The sequence below is a fragment of the Tasmannia lanceolata genome, unplaced genomic scaffold (assembly GCF_043159265.1).
Source record: "Tasmannia lanceolata isolate RefF3 unplaced genomic scaffold, GAP_Taslan_0.1 ptg000020l, whole genome shotgun sequence".
NCBI lineage: Eukaryota > Viridiplantae > Streptophyta > Magnoliopsida > Canellales > Winteraceae > Tasmannia > Tasmannia lanceolata.
Genome location: NW_027518697.1, coordinates 16667125 through 16684270, shown reverse-complemented (window position 1 = coordinate 16684270; position 17146 = coordinate 16667125). Strand labels below are relative to the sequence as shown.

Below are 17146 nucleotides of genomic sequence, written 5' to 3'. Positions count from 1 at the left end.
AAACAGTCCATTAGATATGGGCCACAGCCTACATAGGTTGTGTCCAAAAAATTATTTCCATAGTTTGATCCTAACCCTCCAATCTGAGTATTATCAACCCTCTAATTTTCAGATCGGAGGGTTAGGATAAAATCTGTGGCCCATCTAATCGACGGCACATACCGTACTTATAATAAAGTGAGGAGTGCCCTCATCAAAATACAGTAGTGCTGATATCAGTACCCTTTAAGAACCCTTCTCCCAAAACGCTTCTGCTGTGTTCTTTTGATTTACTTTCTCCCTAGTTTCCAAAATCCGTCTTTTGCCCTAGTTTTCGTCGACAAAAACTCATTCTCGTCTTCCTTCCTTGCCACCGCTGCACCTCGTCGCCTCCGGCCTTCCTCTCCGGTAAGACTCTGTCCTTCTCTCACTCTTTCTCTCTCGTCTGGTTCTCTTTCTCTCTCGTCTGGTTCTCTCTATCTCTCTCTCTTTCTCGCTCGATCTCTCTCTGATTCGGTCGATTCGATCGAGATATCTTCTTCTTCTTCTCTTTTCAACACTCCCCTTCTTCTTATGTACATATTTTGAGGGTTTAGGGGTTTTGGTTTCAGATTTTGTAGGGTTTCGGTTTTTTTGAACGAGTATGGGTGTGAGCAATAAAACCCTAAAAATCAGAAATCTGATTTTTTATTTTTATGGATTCTAAAACAGATTTAAGGGTTTCTAAAACTGCAAAATCAACTTATTCTAGTTCTCCATTTGATGTTTTTGGGTATTTAGTTAGGATTTCTGATTGTTCCTCTCCATTTTTTGGATGCTAGGGTTGTTACAATCAGTTTATAGTAGTGATAATTGGTTATTTGTAGGGTTATGATAAAATCAGTTGGTTATTTGTATTTGTGGGGTTATTGCAAAATCAGTTGTATTTTTTTTTCATGTATTTTTCACAAATCTCTCCATGTATTTTTCATGTCTTCCTGTTGTTGGTTGGCCCATGTATTTTTTAGTTGCTTTTCTTGGACTAATTTTTGTTCTATGAAGGAAACACTCGACCCTGAACTCTCCATGTATTATACTCAATTGGTTTTATTAATTTGAACACCTGATCTATTTGATTTTGGGTGGATTTAGGGTTCCACAAATATGATTTTTTCTTGTTATTCATGCTTTTTTTTCTTCTTTTGCAGGTGATCATCCTACTGTCGATTTTTCATTCTATTGAGTTTCCCTGCAACGCTGTGCAACGAAACACTCATCTGACAGGTTTTCTATCAGGTTTCTTTTCCTTCACTTTCCTTTCTGCCACGTCAGTTTGCTTCCCTTCACTTCCCTTTCCTTTCCTTTCCCGACAAGAGAACTGAGCATTCATATAACTTTCGCCGTCTCCAACCCAAAACACACAGAGCACTCCTACATTAGACTATTCTTGCGCAGGTGCGTAGGTTAAGCTGCTCCCATGACCAACGAAAACAACAACAAGAAGAAGAATAAGATGAAAAACAAAAACAAGGGCAGAGGCAAAGGGTGTGCGCAGGATAACATCATAACAGACTCCCGTTTCTCCTCTCTCCATTCCGACCCTCGATTCCAACTACCTCACAAACACCAATCCAAAATCCCAATTGATTCTCGTTTTAATCGCATGTTTTCTGACAAAAACTTCTCTTCCTCTTCTGCCCTCGACAAAAGAGGAAAACCCAAAAAAGAAAACACCCAAAACCCTCTCCTCCATTACTACAAAGAAGAAGAAGAAGAAGAAGAAGAAAAAGCAGAAAAATTGGTGAAAAATTCTGATTCCGATTCCGAATCGAGTGAATCGGAATCACTGTCGGTTGATGAGGATGTGAATGAATTGGTAGGCGAGTCGGGTTCTTCGTCTACTGATAGTGATGATGATGGTGATGAAATTTATTCTGAGGAGGACGTGGATTCGGATAAGGTGAATTTAAGTTTATATTTGTTTTCATAATCGATTATTGAATTGCAAAACAGGGAAAAAATGGAATTTGGGTTTGGAATTGTAATTGGGATTGTAGTTTATGTGTAGAGGAATGAAGGAGGGAGGGATTTGTGTACTAATGATATTGACATTTTATTTTGGGAAATGATATTAGTTCAAAGATGTTTTAATATTTGCGCTAACCCATATTGGCATTTAGTATTTAAAGAACTATTAAAAGGTTATAAAAAAAGAAAAGACAAGCTGGGTTTGTGCAAATATTAAAACATGGTTGTGCTGATATCATTTCCCCTTATTTATTTTTTTGTTTTTTATCGTTGGATATGATGTGAATAATTGTGGTTTCTATTAACAATAGCATGGTTATTCTTGAATTGCAATTGGGGACCTATTACATTATTCTGATTGCAGTTTATGTGTAGAGGGATGAAGGAATTGGAAATTTGTGCGCTAACGACATTGGCATTTTATTTTTCATTGGTTTTTAATTGTTGGTTGTAATGTGAATAGTTTGTGGTTTCTATTATCGATAGCATATGTTTCTTTCAACTTGATATGTTCAAAGTTCAAAAGCTGAAAACTTTTGTAACTTTGAGAATGTTCGATGCAATCTTGCTTGTGTCGAGCTTATTATCTTTTACATGATGTGATTATTATTTGTTTTACTTTATTGGTTTGTTATGTGGAAGCAGGAGGATGTACCGTTAATTGAGGGCGAAACTCACCGACTTGCAATTGTTGATATGGACTGGAGTCATGTTAAGGTATGTGCCTGACCCTCTCAATGTTAGTCATTGGATTAGAAAAGGGATTCCCTTGGAGGGTTGTTTGTGTTATTGAGGATATCTTAGATTTGGTTGAGGGTCATGCGATAGCGTTTCAACATGTCCTTCGACCCGCCAATGTTGAGGCACAGGGGCGGAGCCAGGAATTTACACTTGGGGTGTGAGTGTGTGGGGGTTTTCTTTTTTTTTTTGGGGGGGGGGGGGCTTACTATTACCCATGCAGAAAACTTTATATGCAAAAAAGATTATCTATGAGATTTATAGTTGTGCTGGCTGCTAATGCTTTTCATTTTATGTAGGCTGTTGATTTATACGTACTATTAAGTTCGTTTCTCCCTAAAGGTGGACAAATTTTGTCAGTGGCCGTCTATCCTTCTGAGTTTGGGCTTAAGCGCATGGAGCATGAAGCCGTGCATGGACCCGCTGACTTCTTTGATAGCGACGATGAGCACAGTGATGATGATGATGATGATGCTGAGATTGACACAAGAAAGTTGCGTGCTTATGAGAAGAGTAGGCTAAGGTGATTCACTGAGAAGTTATAGTGAGCTATTTTTTTGTTGTTGTTTCCATGTTGCTACGTTTATAATAGAGGGCGAGCCTTGGCGCAACGGTAAGGTTGCTCCATTGTGACCTGGTGGTCACGGGTTCGAGTTACGGAAACAGCTTCTCTGCAAAGCAGGGGTAAGGCTACGTACATCTAGCCCTCCCCAGACCCCGCAATGGCGGGAGCCTCGTGCACTGTGCCACCCTTTATGTTGCTATGTTTATGATATCCATGCAAAAAACTTGTCTTTATATTAAAATCTATCATACTTAAGAGGATTTTTCTTAAACATTGAAATCTTAATCGCTACTCACAGTAAATGTTCAATGTTTTTTCCCGTTTCTTTTATTTGTATAATCTTGACTTCTACTTGTCATAGTTTTAAATTTCGTCCGAAATCTGAAATTTTAGCCAAAATATTTCGTTGTCGGTTTTGACCGACACAAAAAGTGCATGGAATCGGTTTCATACAAGATTTCGGCGAAATTTCGTTTTTTATCTCTTTTTACAACATTTTCATTGAAATTTTATAAAATTCTACTGATATTTATAAAATTTCAGTTCCATGGAAATTACTGAAATTTCAAAATTTTCAGTGGAAAAATTTTAAAAACTGAAATTTTATTAACCTTTTTACATCATTTCGGCCGAAACCGAAGTTGTGGCCGAAATTGACACCGAAACCGACATTTAAATCCTTTCTGCTTGTAACTTCTCATTTCCTGTTTGGTACCTCTATTTGAAGTTTGCTTTGAGACATGCATACCTCTTTGTGGTTCTGGGATGAAAGATTCGAGCTTTTCCTTGGTTGTAGTGTATAGCTCTAGCGTGATCCTTGCAGACAACAATTTATAGATAGATAGGAACCGACAATAGTGTCCCTTACTAGTGCTTGAGCTCTGATGGGGTCCACTTTTGTACAAAACCTGAACTTGCATAACAAACACCTTGCTGCTCTGTTTGGTAAGTCTAGGTTATCTACCTGACAGCCTCCATCAGACCTCAAAAGATGCACTTGTGCTCCTTCCATTCAGATTTTCATTCCTTATCTTCTTTAATCCCTCTATTGATCCAATCTTACCAATCCCCACGGTTTCCATTGATTTGTGTTGTAGATGGTGGCTTACATTTCGGGGACATGTTGACTAAGGAATTGTGGGCCATCACCGTTGAGCCATATGCATAAAAAGATCATCTTTTACTTAAGACACTGAAAAGAGCGTAGCTTAGGTATTTGGTCTGAGGTAAATGGAGGTTGGGTAGACATATGTATAGAGCCCTAAGGCCCATAACGTAGTCATCTGATTTTTTATTTTTTCTGAATCTGAATTGCAAAGTCATCTGATCTTTTGGAGCCTCTTAGTTTACATTTCCATGATAGCTTTAGAGAATTAGTCAATATATAAGTGTCTCATATCTGACTGCTTTATCAGTGTATTTTTTAACAGTTGTCTCTAATGGATAGATCTTGGTCAGGTTAGCCCTCTTTGCTTTGATTTTTGAGGCTGGTGATGACACTGAGAAATACCCTCTACATGAATTATTTTTGACAAATAGATACCTTCAAAAAACTATTCAGTTCAAAGGGTGCCACAAGGAGTTAACTGTTTACCTATGAGCTGCCTTCTAATTTTATGTCATGGACATATGAAATCATCAAGCCTCATCATTGAGCTTTGGAGTCCTTAAAGACAATGGGTGGAAGTGATTGTTTTGTTTCTCTTTCATTTATATTTGTCCTCTCCATGTGGGGAATACATAGTGAATGAAAGAGATCATTCGGAGTGAGATCTTGGACTGTAGTGGAGTGATTGGAAAGACTTAGATTTTGCTGAAATAGTAGTCCAAGTGCTCTGTGTTTCCAGTTTTTTTCGTGCATTCACTTAATTGGAATCATGGTTTTAAATTTCGGACGAAATGTTTCGTTTCAGTCGAAATATTTCGGTTTCGTTGGAAAACGAAATGAAATCCACATTGAGTCGGAAAGTACCAAACTTTGCCGAAACGTTTCGGAAATTTCGGGGTGAAATTTTTACAAGATTTCGTCCGAAATTTCGTACCGAAACCGAAACGTTTCGGTTTCGCTGATGACCGAAACCAAAACCGAAACCGAGATTTAAAACCTTGATTGGAATAAGGGTGCATGTCCTGTTTTAAAACCCTGGATTTCTTCACTTGATGTCATTTGGAGCCTTAATTCAGAAGAGAGAGTTCAAGAGAGGGAAAGGTGAGGCATTGCCCTCAATTGTTTCCCGACCCAAGTTGCACCCCTACCCTTGGGTAGGTTGGTTTCTTTGTTTCCTGTGATCTTAGATATAAGTTTCCCCTTTATCACACAATCAATCATCATCATCGGCTCAATCTCATCCATATGGGATCGCCATCTTTATGGCCAAGATCTATCTATCTTCCGATCTTTTGATCATGAACCTGTCCATAGCCACATTTCGTCACCTTTGATTCATCCCGATTGGATCATGTTCCTCTGGCCGATTACGAGTCTTGCCATATTCATCAAATGAGTGCACATGCTGTTGGGAGACCATCCATTTAGGAACTAATCATTTCTTTCACCAATACCCTTTTTTAGTCCAGGAGAGACACCATGTCAAACGGCGAATTAATGAATTGGATTAAGAGTTCTATGCCATTTTATTGCCCAAAGGACCCGGTTGGGCTGGCTATCAGCGTGCTTTCCTTCATGGATACCATAGATATAGAGTGGAACCTTCTCCATGCAGCTGCGAGTCTCTGGGATCCTGACCTCCATGTCTTCCGCTTCGGCGCACAGGAAATATGCCCTACGTTCGAAAAGTGGTGTTGTTTGTTAGAGGTTCCCCATTTTGGCCCTCTATTCCAACCTTCATTTAAGGGCAGCCACGGCCTTTTGTTTAACAAATTGATGGCCACCTTTCTTGTGCAAACCGATTCCTTCTATTACGACAAGGGTGTAGTCGTCACCAAAATGATTAAGGCCTTTTCTACCATGGGCAAGCGGACCGACAATCAGTTTCAAAATTGTCGCCTTAACGCCCTCATGTTTTTGTGCCTATTCACGATACCTAAACTATCCAACCATCTAACAATGCCTCCTCAGTACTCCGATCAAATTTCTCGTGGGTGTAATCCGGTCCCTACCACTTTGGCTGAAACATTTGCAGAGCTGGACGATTATGCTCGTTTCCATAGCAAGTCGTTCACTGGTTGCCCTAAGTTGTTGTACGCCTAGCTTTGCGAGAAACTTAGGGTCTTCACTTCCTCTTCAGACCAACATGTTACCTTTCTCCAGTTTGCCTCATGGAAATGCAAGATTCATACCCGTCGTATATCTGAGTGGGTCGAGTGGCTGAGCTCCCTTGAGCTAGACCACAGTAGTTGGAGGTACACCAGATTTTGTGAGGCTTTCCAAGAGTTTCGCGGTTATGATTATGTTCGTTTTCTTGGTCTCGAAAAAAACCTTTCTATATACCCAGGCGAATCTTCCACCAATATGGAGCCCTCCAGGATGAGACCTTTATTGCTACACCATTCCATCCCCCTGAGATTTACGGCTCGAAGACAACGAGAGTTGTGGCAGATGCGTGGAAGAATGGAACCACTAGGTATTTAAGCCGTATAGTCACGAAAACTGTCGGTGAAGTACACGTTGATTACTAGTAGTGATTGAACAATGATTTGGAGAAGCAAAAAGCCAAGAAAGCAAAAGTTGAGGAGGCAGACTCTTGAGAGCTTATCTTTGTAAATAAATGTCAAAATAAATGTTAATATTACGAGGGTATTTTGTTTTCCTTGTTGAGTTGTCTTCTCAATGGAGAGATTTAGAGAAAATAAAATGGACCTTCATATGGTTTTCATTGATTTGGAGAAAGCGTATAATATGGTTCCCATGAGTGTTATGTGGTGGGTCCTTGAAAGGAAAAAAGTGCCTACTAAATATGTTGATGTGATTAAAGATATGTACGATGGAGTAGTAACAAGTGTCAGAACCATGGATGGCACGTCTAGTGAGTTTCCAATTACAATAGGACTGCACCAAGAATCAGCTCTAAGCCCTTATCATTTTACACTAGTTATGGATGAGCTTACGGAGCGTATCCTGGATGAGGTGCCGTGGTGTATGTTATTTGCAGATGACATAGTATTAATCGACGAAGCCAAAGCTGGAGTAAATGCTATTTTAGAGTTATGGAGAATTACTTTGGAATCCAAAGGTTTTCTACTGAGTAGGACTAAGACATAGTATATGGAGTGCAACTTTAGTAATGTAAGGAGGCGGGACGAGGATGTAGGAAATATGACTGGACAGGAGGTACCTAAGCGGGATATCTTTCTCTATCTTGGTTCAATTCTACATAAGGAAGGAGAGATTGAAGAGGCTGTTAACCATAAAATAAGAGCGGGTTGGTTGAAGTGGAAGCTTGCCTCAAGTGTTTTGTGTGACCGTAAAATCCCTACCAAGTTGAAGGGAAAGTTTGATAAGATAGCTGAGGCCAGACATGCTGCATGACTTAGAATGTTGGGCCACGAAGAAGCAGCATGTGCATAAGATGAGTGTAGCGGAGATGCGAATGCTTAGATGGATGTGCGGCCACACAAGGTTAGATAGAATTAAAAATGAAGACATTCGTAAAAAAGTGGGGGTGGCACCAATTGAGGAGAAGATGAGAGAGCACCGCTTAAGATGGTTTGGACAATGAGAAGAGGCGACTTGTGCCAAATTGATGAAATAAAAAGAGGTAGGGGTAGATCGAAAACAACTTGGGTAGAAACAGTGAGGGAAGACTTGATAGCTAGGAACATAACAGAGAACATGACCTTGGATAGGATAGAATGGAAGAAAATGATCCACGTAGAAGAACCCAACTAGAGCCAGGATTAGAGCCGGGTAGATTCCTTTCACCTTCATGAATTTTTTCTAAAGGATTCATTTAGCCGACCCCAACTAGTTTGGGACAAAGGCTTTGTTGAGTTGAGTTGTTGAGTTGTCTTCTCTATTCTCTCACATTTCCATGTACAGCTCTCAAATGTTATTAATATAAGAGAATGTGTTCACATCATCTTTGTCTTAATGTGCATTTTTTTTTATTACCTTTCATTAAACTTAGTATTTCTCACTTTCATGAAAGGAGTATAACCCAGCCACTCACCATCGCTCCTAAGAGAGCCACTATTTCCAAGCCTGTTTGGTCTCGCCAGTCATCGAGACTAAGTTGCCAATCTCCTTCACCAGTGTCATCTCCTCCCAACCAGATGGCTGAGCCTTCTGAGAAATCCCTCATGTCCGAAATGAAGTAATTGATTATGTACCTTTCCAGGCAAGTCTCCACCTTGACCGAAGAAGTAGCACTTTTGAACAAGGTTTTAAATCTCGGTTTCGGTCAACGTTTTGGTTTCGGTACGAAATTTCGGACGAAATCTTGTAAAAATTTCACTGAAATTTCCGAAACGTTTCACCGAAATTTTCGTTTCGGCCGAAATTTCCGAAACGTTTCGGCGAAGTTTGGTACTTTTCCGACTTACTGTGAATTTCGTTTCGACCATGCTTTTGAAGGGTCAAGCTAATGAGAAAGCCTCAACCTCAACAACCCATGTGATTCAAAATCATTGTTCCATAGTCCAAGCCCCTGGGAGATCCGTAATAGCTCCGATTGATGAGTTTGAAGACAAGCAATACGCCGAAGAAAATTGTCTTCCGCCTCCCCAGAGCAGGAAAAGAGAAAGAGTTCGAAGAGATGGTTAAGAAATTAGCCCTCGATTTTCAAAGTATGAAGAATCACAACCCCAACAAGCTTGAAATGACCGAATTTTCTCTTTTCCCGGGCGTCACCCTGCCCCCTAAATTCAAAATCTAGCATTTAATCAAGTGTGATGGGACATGGTGTCCAAGGAGTCACTTGAGGTTGTACGTAACCTTACTTGAACAGCAAGGGTTGTCTCATAAACTAATGGCCAAGCTGTTTCAAGTGTCTCGGTTGGGTATTGCATTGAAATGACTGACCACTCTAGACCCTGCTTACTCTAGGACATGGGAAGATATTGCCTCAAAGTTCATTGAACAGTTCTCCTATCAAGAGGCGATATAAGTCACTCGCCGAGACCTAGAGGCATTAAAGCAGGAGCCCAGGGAAACATTTACTGCCTTTGTTAGAAAGTGGAGGAGGAAGGCTTCTCAGATGATTTTTTAAAAAAAATTGACAAATATATTCATACCAGCAAAATTTACGATGGGGACTAGTAGTCCCACCAGATTTACATAGTATGAATTACCCAAGAGCATTCTCCTTGGCCCAAAAGAAAACCCATTACCCTTACATTACCCAATAGCCTCAAGTGTATCGAATCAAACAAAAAATACCATATTGTGGGGCCCCCAAGTCAAGATCATGACCTGCCACGTCACACAGACTTCTCCACCACATTCCGAATTCGATTTTCAAAGATCCCATTCAAAAGCCCAGAGCTATCATGCGCCCTCACCGTGTACAATAGCTAACCACCAGACAACATTGTCGGAACTCCTTCGACCTCCAACTCGCACCACCACCAATCACTGCGATCACCACCCAGTCTCACCTTTGATTCCTCAATAAAAATCATCTCCGCTGGGGGAGTCTCAGCCATCACCACCGTCATCAAGATCCGGCGACCTCCACTGCCACTGGCCACCACGCCCATCCTCAAGCCACCACCCATGATCTTGATTCCGGAAACCACAGCCTCCTACTGCCAAACCCATCAGCCCCATTGCTAACTTGCAATCCACTCCAAATCCGGTAATCCACGGCTTGAAAAAAATAAGATCGCTCCGCCTATAGCCGGCTTCCCACGGCTCCGGATCCAGCAACCCACAGCCTTTCACGGCTTCTGGCAACCTCCGCGGTTTTTCTTGGCTCCAGATCCGGCCTCTACGACCCCAGATCTAGCCACCACGGAAATGCCATACTCCAGATCTGGCCTCCACGGTTCCAGTTCTGGCCTCCACCGCTCTTCTTTTGCCAGTAATGGGGAGAGACAAGAAAGAAAGGGCGAGACTCAAAAAATACAAAGGAAGAGAGGGATACAAGAGAGAGCCAGCAATGGGGAGATACAAGAAAGAGAGGTCGAGGCTCAAAAGAGAGAGAGAGAGAGAGAGAGAGAGAGAGAGAGAGAGAGCCTCCCTCCCAAGGGCTTCCGTCGACCTAGGGAGGGAGCATTGCAAATCGCTTTTTTTTTCGCCCTGGATGGCTTCTCAGATGATCAAACGCCCTTATAAGAAGAACAATTAAGAATAATCGTCAAGAACCTTTCTCCTCAGTTTGGCAGTGCAATTTTACCCAGACTTCAATCATGTTATCCATACTGGGAACGTGACAGAAGATGCCCTAGCTCAGGACCTAATTCTCAAACAGTATGTCGACACTATCTAAGATCAAGCAATCAAACACACAAACAAACCACCAATCAAGGAGAATTGGGCCAGGGGGCCCATCTTCCATCAAATCAACACTGAGATAGGCGTAAGAAGGGTAGTAATAGGGTTTGCATCTCACTTTCTTAAGAGATCCAAAAAATTCCGAAGGATTTCTCCCTTGAATCCCTTGGATCAGGGTCAATGAGGGGGAAGCCTGATTCCCAACCTCCTTTGGCCTATGATGGTCCAAGATGTGCAATCACATACACAACATGGAATGAAAAATGTCTATCACAAATACACAACATCCACAAGATAAGGGAGGGTTGAAGATGAGTTCCTCATAAATTCAGTAGCATGTTCATAAGATGAGTGTAGCGGAGATGCGAATGCTTAGATGGATGTGCGGCCACACAAGGTTAGATCGAATTAAAAATGAAGACATTCATAAAAAGGTGGGGGTGGCACCAATTGAGGAGAAGATGAGAGAGCACCGCTTAAGATGGTTTGGGCATATCCAACGTAGGCCTTTGGATGCTCCAGTGAAAAGAAGTGACTCGTGGCAAATTGAGGGAGTAAAAAGAGGTAGGGGCTGACCGAAAACAACTTGGGTAGAAACAGTGAGGAAAGACTTGAGGGCTAGGAACATAACAGAGAACATGACCTTGGATAGGAGAGAATGGAAAAAAATGATCCATGTAGACGAACCCAACTAATGTCAGGATTAGACTTAGTCAATTTGAGCCGGGTAGATCGTTTCACCTTCGTCATGAAAATTTTCTAAAGGATTCATTAGCTGACCCCAACTAGTTTCGTACAAAGGCTTAGTTGAGTTGAGTTGAGTTGTACATACACCACACATCAGATGCAGTTCATATAAATATACTTATGTAACCCATATCGATTTTGGCAGAAATTTAAAATTTTGTTGCCGTGTTAATCTGTTTGATTCTTATTCTAGCTGGTAATTATATGCTCTGGATTTTGATTCTTCAGCATTAAGCTGATTTTCCTTTTGATTTAGGGAGATGATAAATTCGCACCCCCTGTAGGATAATTCGCACCCCTTTAACGTGAATTATGAGGCTAACTTTAGCCCTTTTTTTTTATGTTAAAGGGGTGCGAATTTATCACCGCCCTTGATTTATTACTCAATTGATCTCCTTTCTGTCTACATAAAATCCTCAGTTACTTTCTCCAATCCCAATTATTTACTCCAAAAGAATTGCAATTTGGCTTATTGGTTCCCCTTTCTGATGATTCTAGCGTATTCTCATGGATACATAATGGAACGCAAGCTAGCAGCCTGTGAGCTGAATATACTTAGCTTTATCCTGTGTTCCAGATTTTGCAATGAAATAATTCTTTTTCAGACTTTTATAACTTCGTAATACTTATCCGCCCTGCATGTTAGCCGTGAAAGCATTGATTTATATTGTATTTAATATGCATTTCAAAGTCAATACTCCATCTATATTGTTTTCCACAGGCAGAAGCACTAAATTTTCTGTCCCCTTTTTTTTTATGAAAATTTCAGGTACTACTATGCAGTTGTGGAATGCGACTCAAGTGCTACAGCGGATCGCCTTTACAAAACTTGCGATGGACTTGAGTTTGAAAGAACATCAAATGTGTTGGATTTGCGGTTTATTCCAGATTCGACAGAATTTAAACATCCTCCACGTGACATTGCGACAGAGGTATGCAACCCTAACTTTTTTCGTGGAATTGAATATTAAAGTATGCATATATTACCTTTCAAGGTGCATGCATGTGCATGTGTGGGTTTCAAGAGTTGCTTTTGAATGTTCAACATTGTAGCACTTAACATTATATGTTCGTAAATGCATATTTCTGGCTAGTTTTTTCCTTTTTTAATTTTTATTTGAACTCGGTTATGTTTTGCAATCAGTTTCTTTCACATCACAGATTTAGGACATCTTCATGGATTTCAACCTCAACTTTTCATTGCAAAACCTTAAGGGCTATACATGGTTGTCTTGCTCTTGCATACTGAATGAATCGTATATAAGACTCCGTCACAGATTCATTTATGACAGGATGGTCATGGGATGGTGGGTCCAGCATTTTCAACCTCAACTTTTTGTAACAAAACCTTAAGGGATATAATCCAGTGGTTCTCTTACATATCAAATGAATGGTATGTGTGACTCTGTCAGAGTCTCATTTATGACCAGACGGTCATGGAATGTGGGGCCCAGCATAACAAATGTGCTGCTATAACAATGTGAGTAGTTCAGTTTGCTGGTTTCCACGACCCATTGCCATCCAAATTGGAGTCAAAAGGTGTTGATTTCTCAACACTTTATTTATTTTTGTATTAGTGATAATCGTGAACACTACTCAAATCTTTGTAGTCAGACTTGTATTTTTAATATTCACTCATCTGAAAGCAAGTAAGAATTTGACTAATCTATGTTATGTTTAAAGAATATTATATATTATCTGTTCATTTTCGGTTCCATCTGAAGATTTATGAATATTGCTCATTGTCCCAATGCAATGCCAATTTTCATTCTGGCCTCCGTGCATCTGCTAATTCTCATTTGCTTGGATAAGTTCTGACAAGGATGTCCATTTACTTGTTCAACTTTTTTTTCTTTGCAATACTGCTTTAAAATATAAGACAACCTTCCAAGAAATTATATTGACTATTCTCAATATGGACCCCTATATATTGTCGCTATTTATATTGAGCTAATAGAAGTGAGAAAAACCATTCTCCTTTTCAGCCTTTCCATAAGTAACACCAAACACTATTGGATGTGGTGCAACAAATGTATAATGCAATCACAGAAAGAATGAAATTATAGGTCTCAATGACTCACTAGATTCAGCCGATAAAATATGACAAGTCATAAAAGACTTGCACAATACTATTTGTCATCCATATGACACGTAAAATTTATCATGTAAATTCTAGAGTTAGATCCCAGCAAATTGGATATTTTCTGGCTGTTGTTATTGCATGGCACTAGAATTGATCTTGGTTACAAGGTCAAATGCTCAAATCTGTTTGCTTTACTTATGCTCATGGTTTAAGAAAAAATAATTGAACTTGCCTTCAAAACAGTAGAGCTTCTACCAGTTCACGCCATAGATAACTTTGTAACTTTTTATCAATGCCTGTAACCTTGTAAATACTTTATTCATTTTTTTTGAATGGCTTAAATACTTTATTCATTAATGTGATTTCTTCAATGCCTACAATAAATACCCTTCTTCAGTACCTTGCCACTGGTCCTGTAATCAAATGATCTGTGACTTTATGATTTTGGAATTGTCTGATGGTTCTCATACATTATTTTCCAATAATTGCTCAAAATCTATTTTTCACTTCAGGCACCTACAAACTACAAAAGCTTAGATTTCCAAACTCGTGCGCTGCAGCACAGTAATATTCATATTTCCTGGGATGAAGATGAACCACACCGTGAGAAGATCTTGAAACGGAAATTCAATCCGGACCAGGTTGTTGAAGTCCCTTATAATTTTAGTTAGTATGGTTAACCTAGAAGTTTCCCATATTTCCAATTGAGTTTATTACAATCAAGCTGTAATTCTCGGAAAACTGTAATGCTTAACTGATTTGAGTTACCTTCTTAATTGATTTCTGCGATATTTTTTAGAGCTTCATTTTCTGGGGTTTATCATCCTAGCTCTCATTATGGAATTGTACGCTTACCCGGTTTCCATATTTTTGCAAAAATTAAGAAGGCTACTGTTATTGATTTTATGCTTATGATATTTGCTAAAGGTCGCTGAGCTGGAGTTGAAGGAATTTTTGGCTTCTGATGATGAAGAAACTGATGACAATGAGAATGATGAAAAACGAGACATGTATCGTAATCTAGTACAGTCTGGAGATGGTTCAGATGCCGATGATGATAATATCAAGGATATGGAAGTCACTTTTAATACTGGTCTAGAAGAAATAAGCAAGCGCATTCTTGAGAAGAAAAAGGACAAGAAGTCTGAGACTGTGTGGGAGGCGTACCTCAGGAAAAGGAGTGAGAAGAAGAAGGCAAGGAAGAACGGGGCCAAGTACTCATCCGAGGATGATATTAGTGATTCTGATCAGTCGGAAGCCCCTGACCAACCTGATGACTTCTTTGTTGAAGACCCTTTAGAAATCAATGGCAATGTCAGCAATAAAAAAGATTCATTGAAGAAGTCCAAGGCTAAAAAGAATCGAAAAGAAAGAAAACTGTCTCCAGACGCAAACAAGGAACAAGAAGCAAGTAGAGCGGAGCTCGAATTGTTACTCGCTGATGACCAGGGGAATGACCGCGGTCTAAAGGGATATAATTTGAAAGCTAAAAAGGTTAAGGGTAAAAAGGGGAAGGAAATGCCAGCTAATGATATGCTTCCAACCGTTGATCATGATGATCCACGATTCTTGGCCCTGTTCACTTCTCATCTTTTTGCTTTGGACCCAACAGATCCCCAATTCAAAAGGTATTCTGCAAACAATATCTGGTCGTACCCGGTCATTTTCTTAGTTAATGGTACTCAAGGATTTAAATGTTGGTTTCGGCCGAAATTATGTAAAAATATATAATATTTAGTTTTCATAAAATTTCCACTGAAATTCTAAAATTTCGACAATTTTGGTGGAAATCCTTAAATTTCGGTTGAAATATAATATTTTACTTTACTGATTCCATGCACTTTGGTGTTGGTCCAAACCGATACCGAAATATTTCGGTCGAAATTTAAAACTATGATGGTGGATGCACAAATCAACAGAAAATAATGGCGAGAATGACGTTTTCCATTTCATATTAAGAAACATTGTTTATGTTGTTGCAGGAGTGCTACTTACGCACGACAATTGTTACAAAAGCAGCAAAAGGGTGCTGGAGAAGTATCAAGGGAAGAAGAAACAGAACCATCAAGAAAAGTTCAGTTGCTCTCTGATAATACTTCGTCGAAGAAAGCAAAGCATTCAGAGTCTGATGACATGCCATCAAAGAAAGATAAGCATGAGCTCTCATCCTTAGTTCGATCAGTTAAGAGAAAGGTTGGAACTTTACAAAGCTGAAAGTAAGAGCCTAGACTTTTGGTCTACACTTTCCTTAACCTTGGTAGACTAAAATGATATGTTGGATAGAGAATACTCTTGGTAGATTGCTCCTGGACTAGGGGTTCACTTTGACTCACTTAGGCCTGGCTGGATTTTCTATTGTCAATTTTGTTTTAGTTATCTCATAAATATAAATTAATGAACATTTAATTAATTAGGATGTGAAAGTACTTGACCCGAACATTTTCATCTAATGTGAGGTTTGAGGTCTTTTTATAGGCCAAACAGAGACAGCAGACTGAAATTTCACCACTCAGAAAACATCAAAAGTAAAGAACAAACAGGAAATTATGAAGGGAAATGATAAATGCACCCCTTTTAATCACTTGGGACACCCAGCAGCAGTGTATCAATCACAGCAGAGGGGATGTTGTACTTCATGTCAGAAGGATTCAACGGATTTGATTGCCACGTACACTGCAGTTGGGTGTCCCATGCGATGAAAAGGGGCGCATTTATCATTTCCCACTTATAAATTATACTACTAAAAGTTCTTAATAGGAGAAGTTCATAATAGGCTTGAGTTAGGAGATGTTTATCTTCACGCATATCATCTGTGGATTACATTACATGAAAGTTGAATGTCTTTAAGCATTTAATCTTAGAACTTGAATGGTAGCCCCTTTTTTTGTCACTGCTCAGCACAGGCATAACAATCAGGCCTGGAGAAAGATGACAGCTTTCTGGGTCACCGGCTACTGTGGCTGCTGCCCATTTTTCAAAAAGTAAGGTTCAACAGATGGACGGTTCAGATCATCCTATGGAGTGGGCCGTACAGTACTTTCTAAAAAAATTACCTGTTTGTTAGGCTGCATAGTTCCGTATTTTTCTAAAAAGTACTATACAGCCGATGATCCTAACCCTTCGAACTATAGTATAATCTAACCCTCCTATCTATAGAAGTTTCCAATATGTCCCTCTATAGATGGGAGGGCTAGTAACAAATGAATTCAAGTCTCCGAACCTGGATTGTATGGTAAAAGCTCAACTCGAATTCCCAAAAATCGACCCTAGTTGCACTCACACAGCTGTTGAATGATCTGCATGGTGCAACTGGTAATTTAGAGATAGTATGATCACCCACTACTAGGGCTTCACAAACCGGTAATTTAGAGATAGTATGATCACCCACTACTAGGGCTTCACAAAAAACCGGCCAAACTGATAAACTGAACCGGGCGTTTCTAAGCTTTGTTTACCAAACCGATTGACGATTTTTGAGTTCTAATCCAAAAATGAACCTAACTGAACTGATGGGAACTATAGACACCCCATTTTGGTCACCCACTCTAGAATCCCATTTTTGCCCACCCCCTTTAACTCAAAATTGCACCTCCTTTCTTTTGTCTTCTTATTAGAGGGGATTTTTGCTACTTTG

At 39.8% G+C, this 17146-nt stretch overlaps 1 protein-coding gene across 2 annotated transcripts; it reads left to right on the top strand.

Annotated features, from left to right (window-relative positions):
• The first annotated feature begins 232 nt into the window (after positions 1-232).
• LOC143854473 (pre-rRNA-processing ESF1-like protein) lies at positions 233-15997 on the top strand. 2 transcript variants are annotated; one of them, XM_077364471.1, is made up of 9 exons: positions 233-387; positions 1167-1254; positions 1414-1918; positions 2632-2703; positions 3024-3247; positions 12199-12361; positions 14025-14153; positions 14440-15140; positions 15495-15997. In XM_077364471.1, the coding sequence occupies exons 3-9, from the start codon at positions 1436-1438 to the stop codon at positions 15724-15726; spliced, it is 2004 nt and encodes a 667-aa protein (XP_077220586.1). In that variant the 5' UTR covers positions 233-387; positions 1167-1254; positions 1414-1435; the 3' UTR covers positions 15727-15997. The 2 variants fall into 2 exon arrangements, with proteins under 2 accessions (XP_077220586.1, XP_077220585.1); XM_077364470.1 differs by having other exon boundaries at positions 1167-1918.
• Positions 15998-17146: the final 1149 nt, after the last annotated feature.

What these genes read in the sequence shown, in the direction of transcription:
- LOC143854473 (XM_077364471.1), top strand. Translation starts at nt 1,436, where the DNA reads ATGACCAACGAAAACAACAACAAGAAGAAGAATAAGATGAAAAACAAA. An exon ending in AGGACGTGGATTCGGATAAG is followed by an intron (nt 1,919 to 2,631) that starts GTGAATTTAAGT and finishes ATGTGGAAGCAG; the next exon opens with GAGGATGTACCGTTAATTGA. An exon ending in TGGACTGGAGTCATGTTAAG is followed by an intron (nt 2,704 to 3,023) that starts GTATGTGCCTGA and finishes CATTTTATGTAG; the next exon opens with GCTGTTGATTTATACGTACT.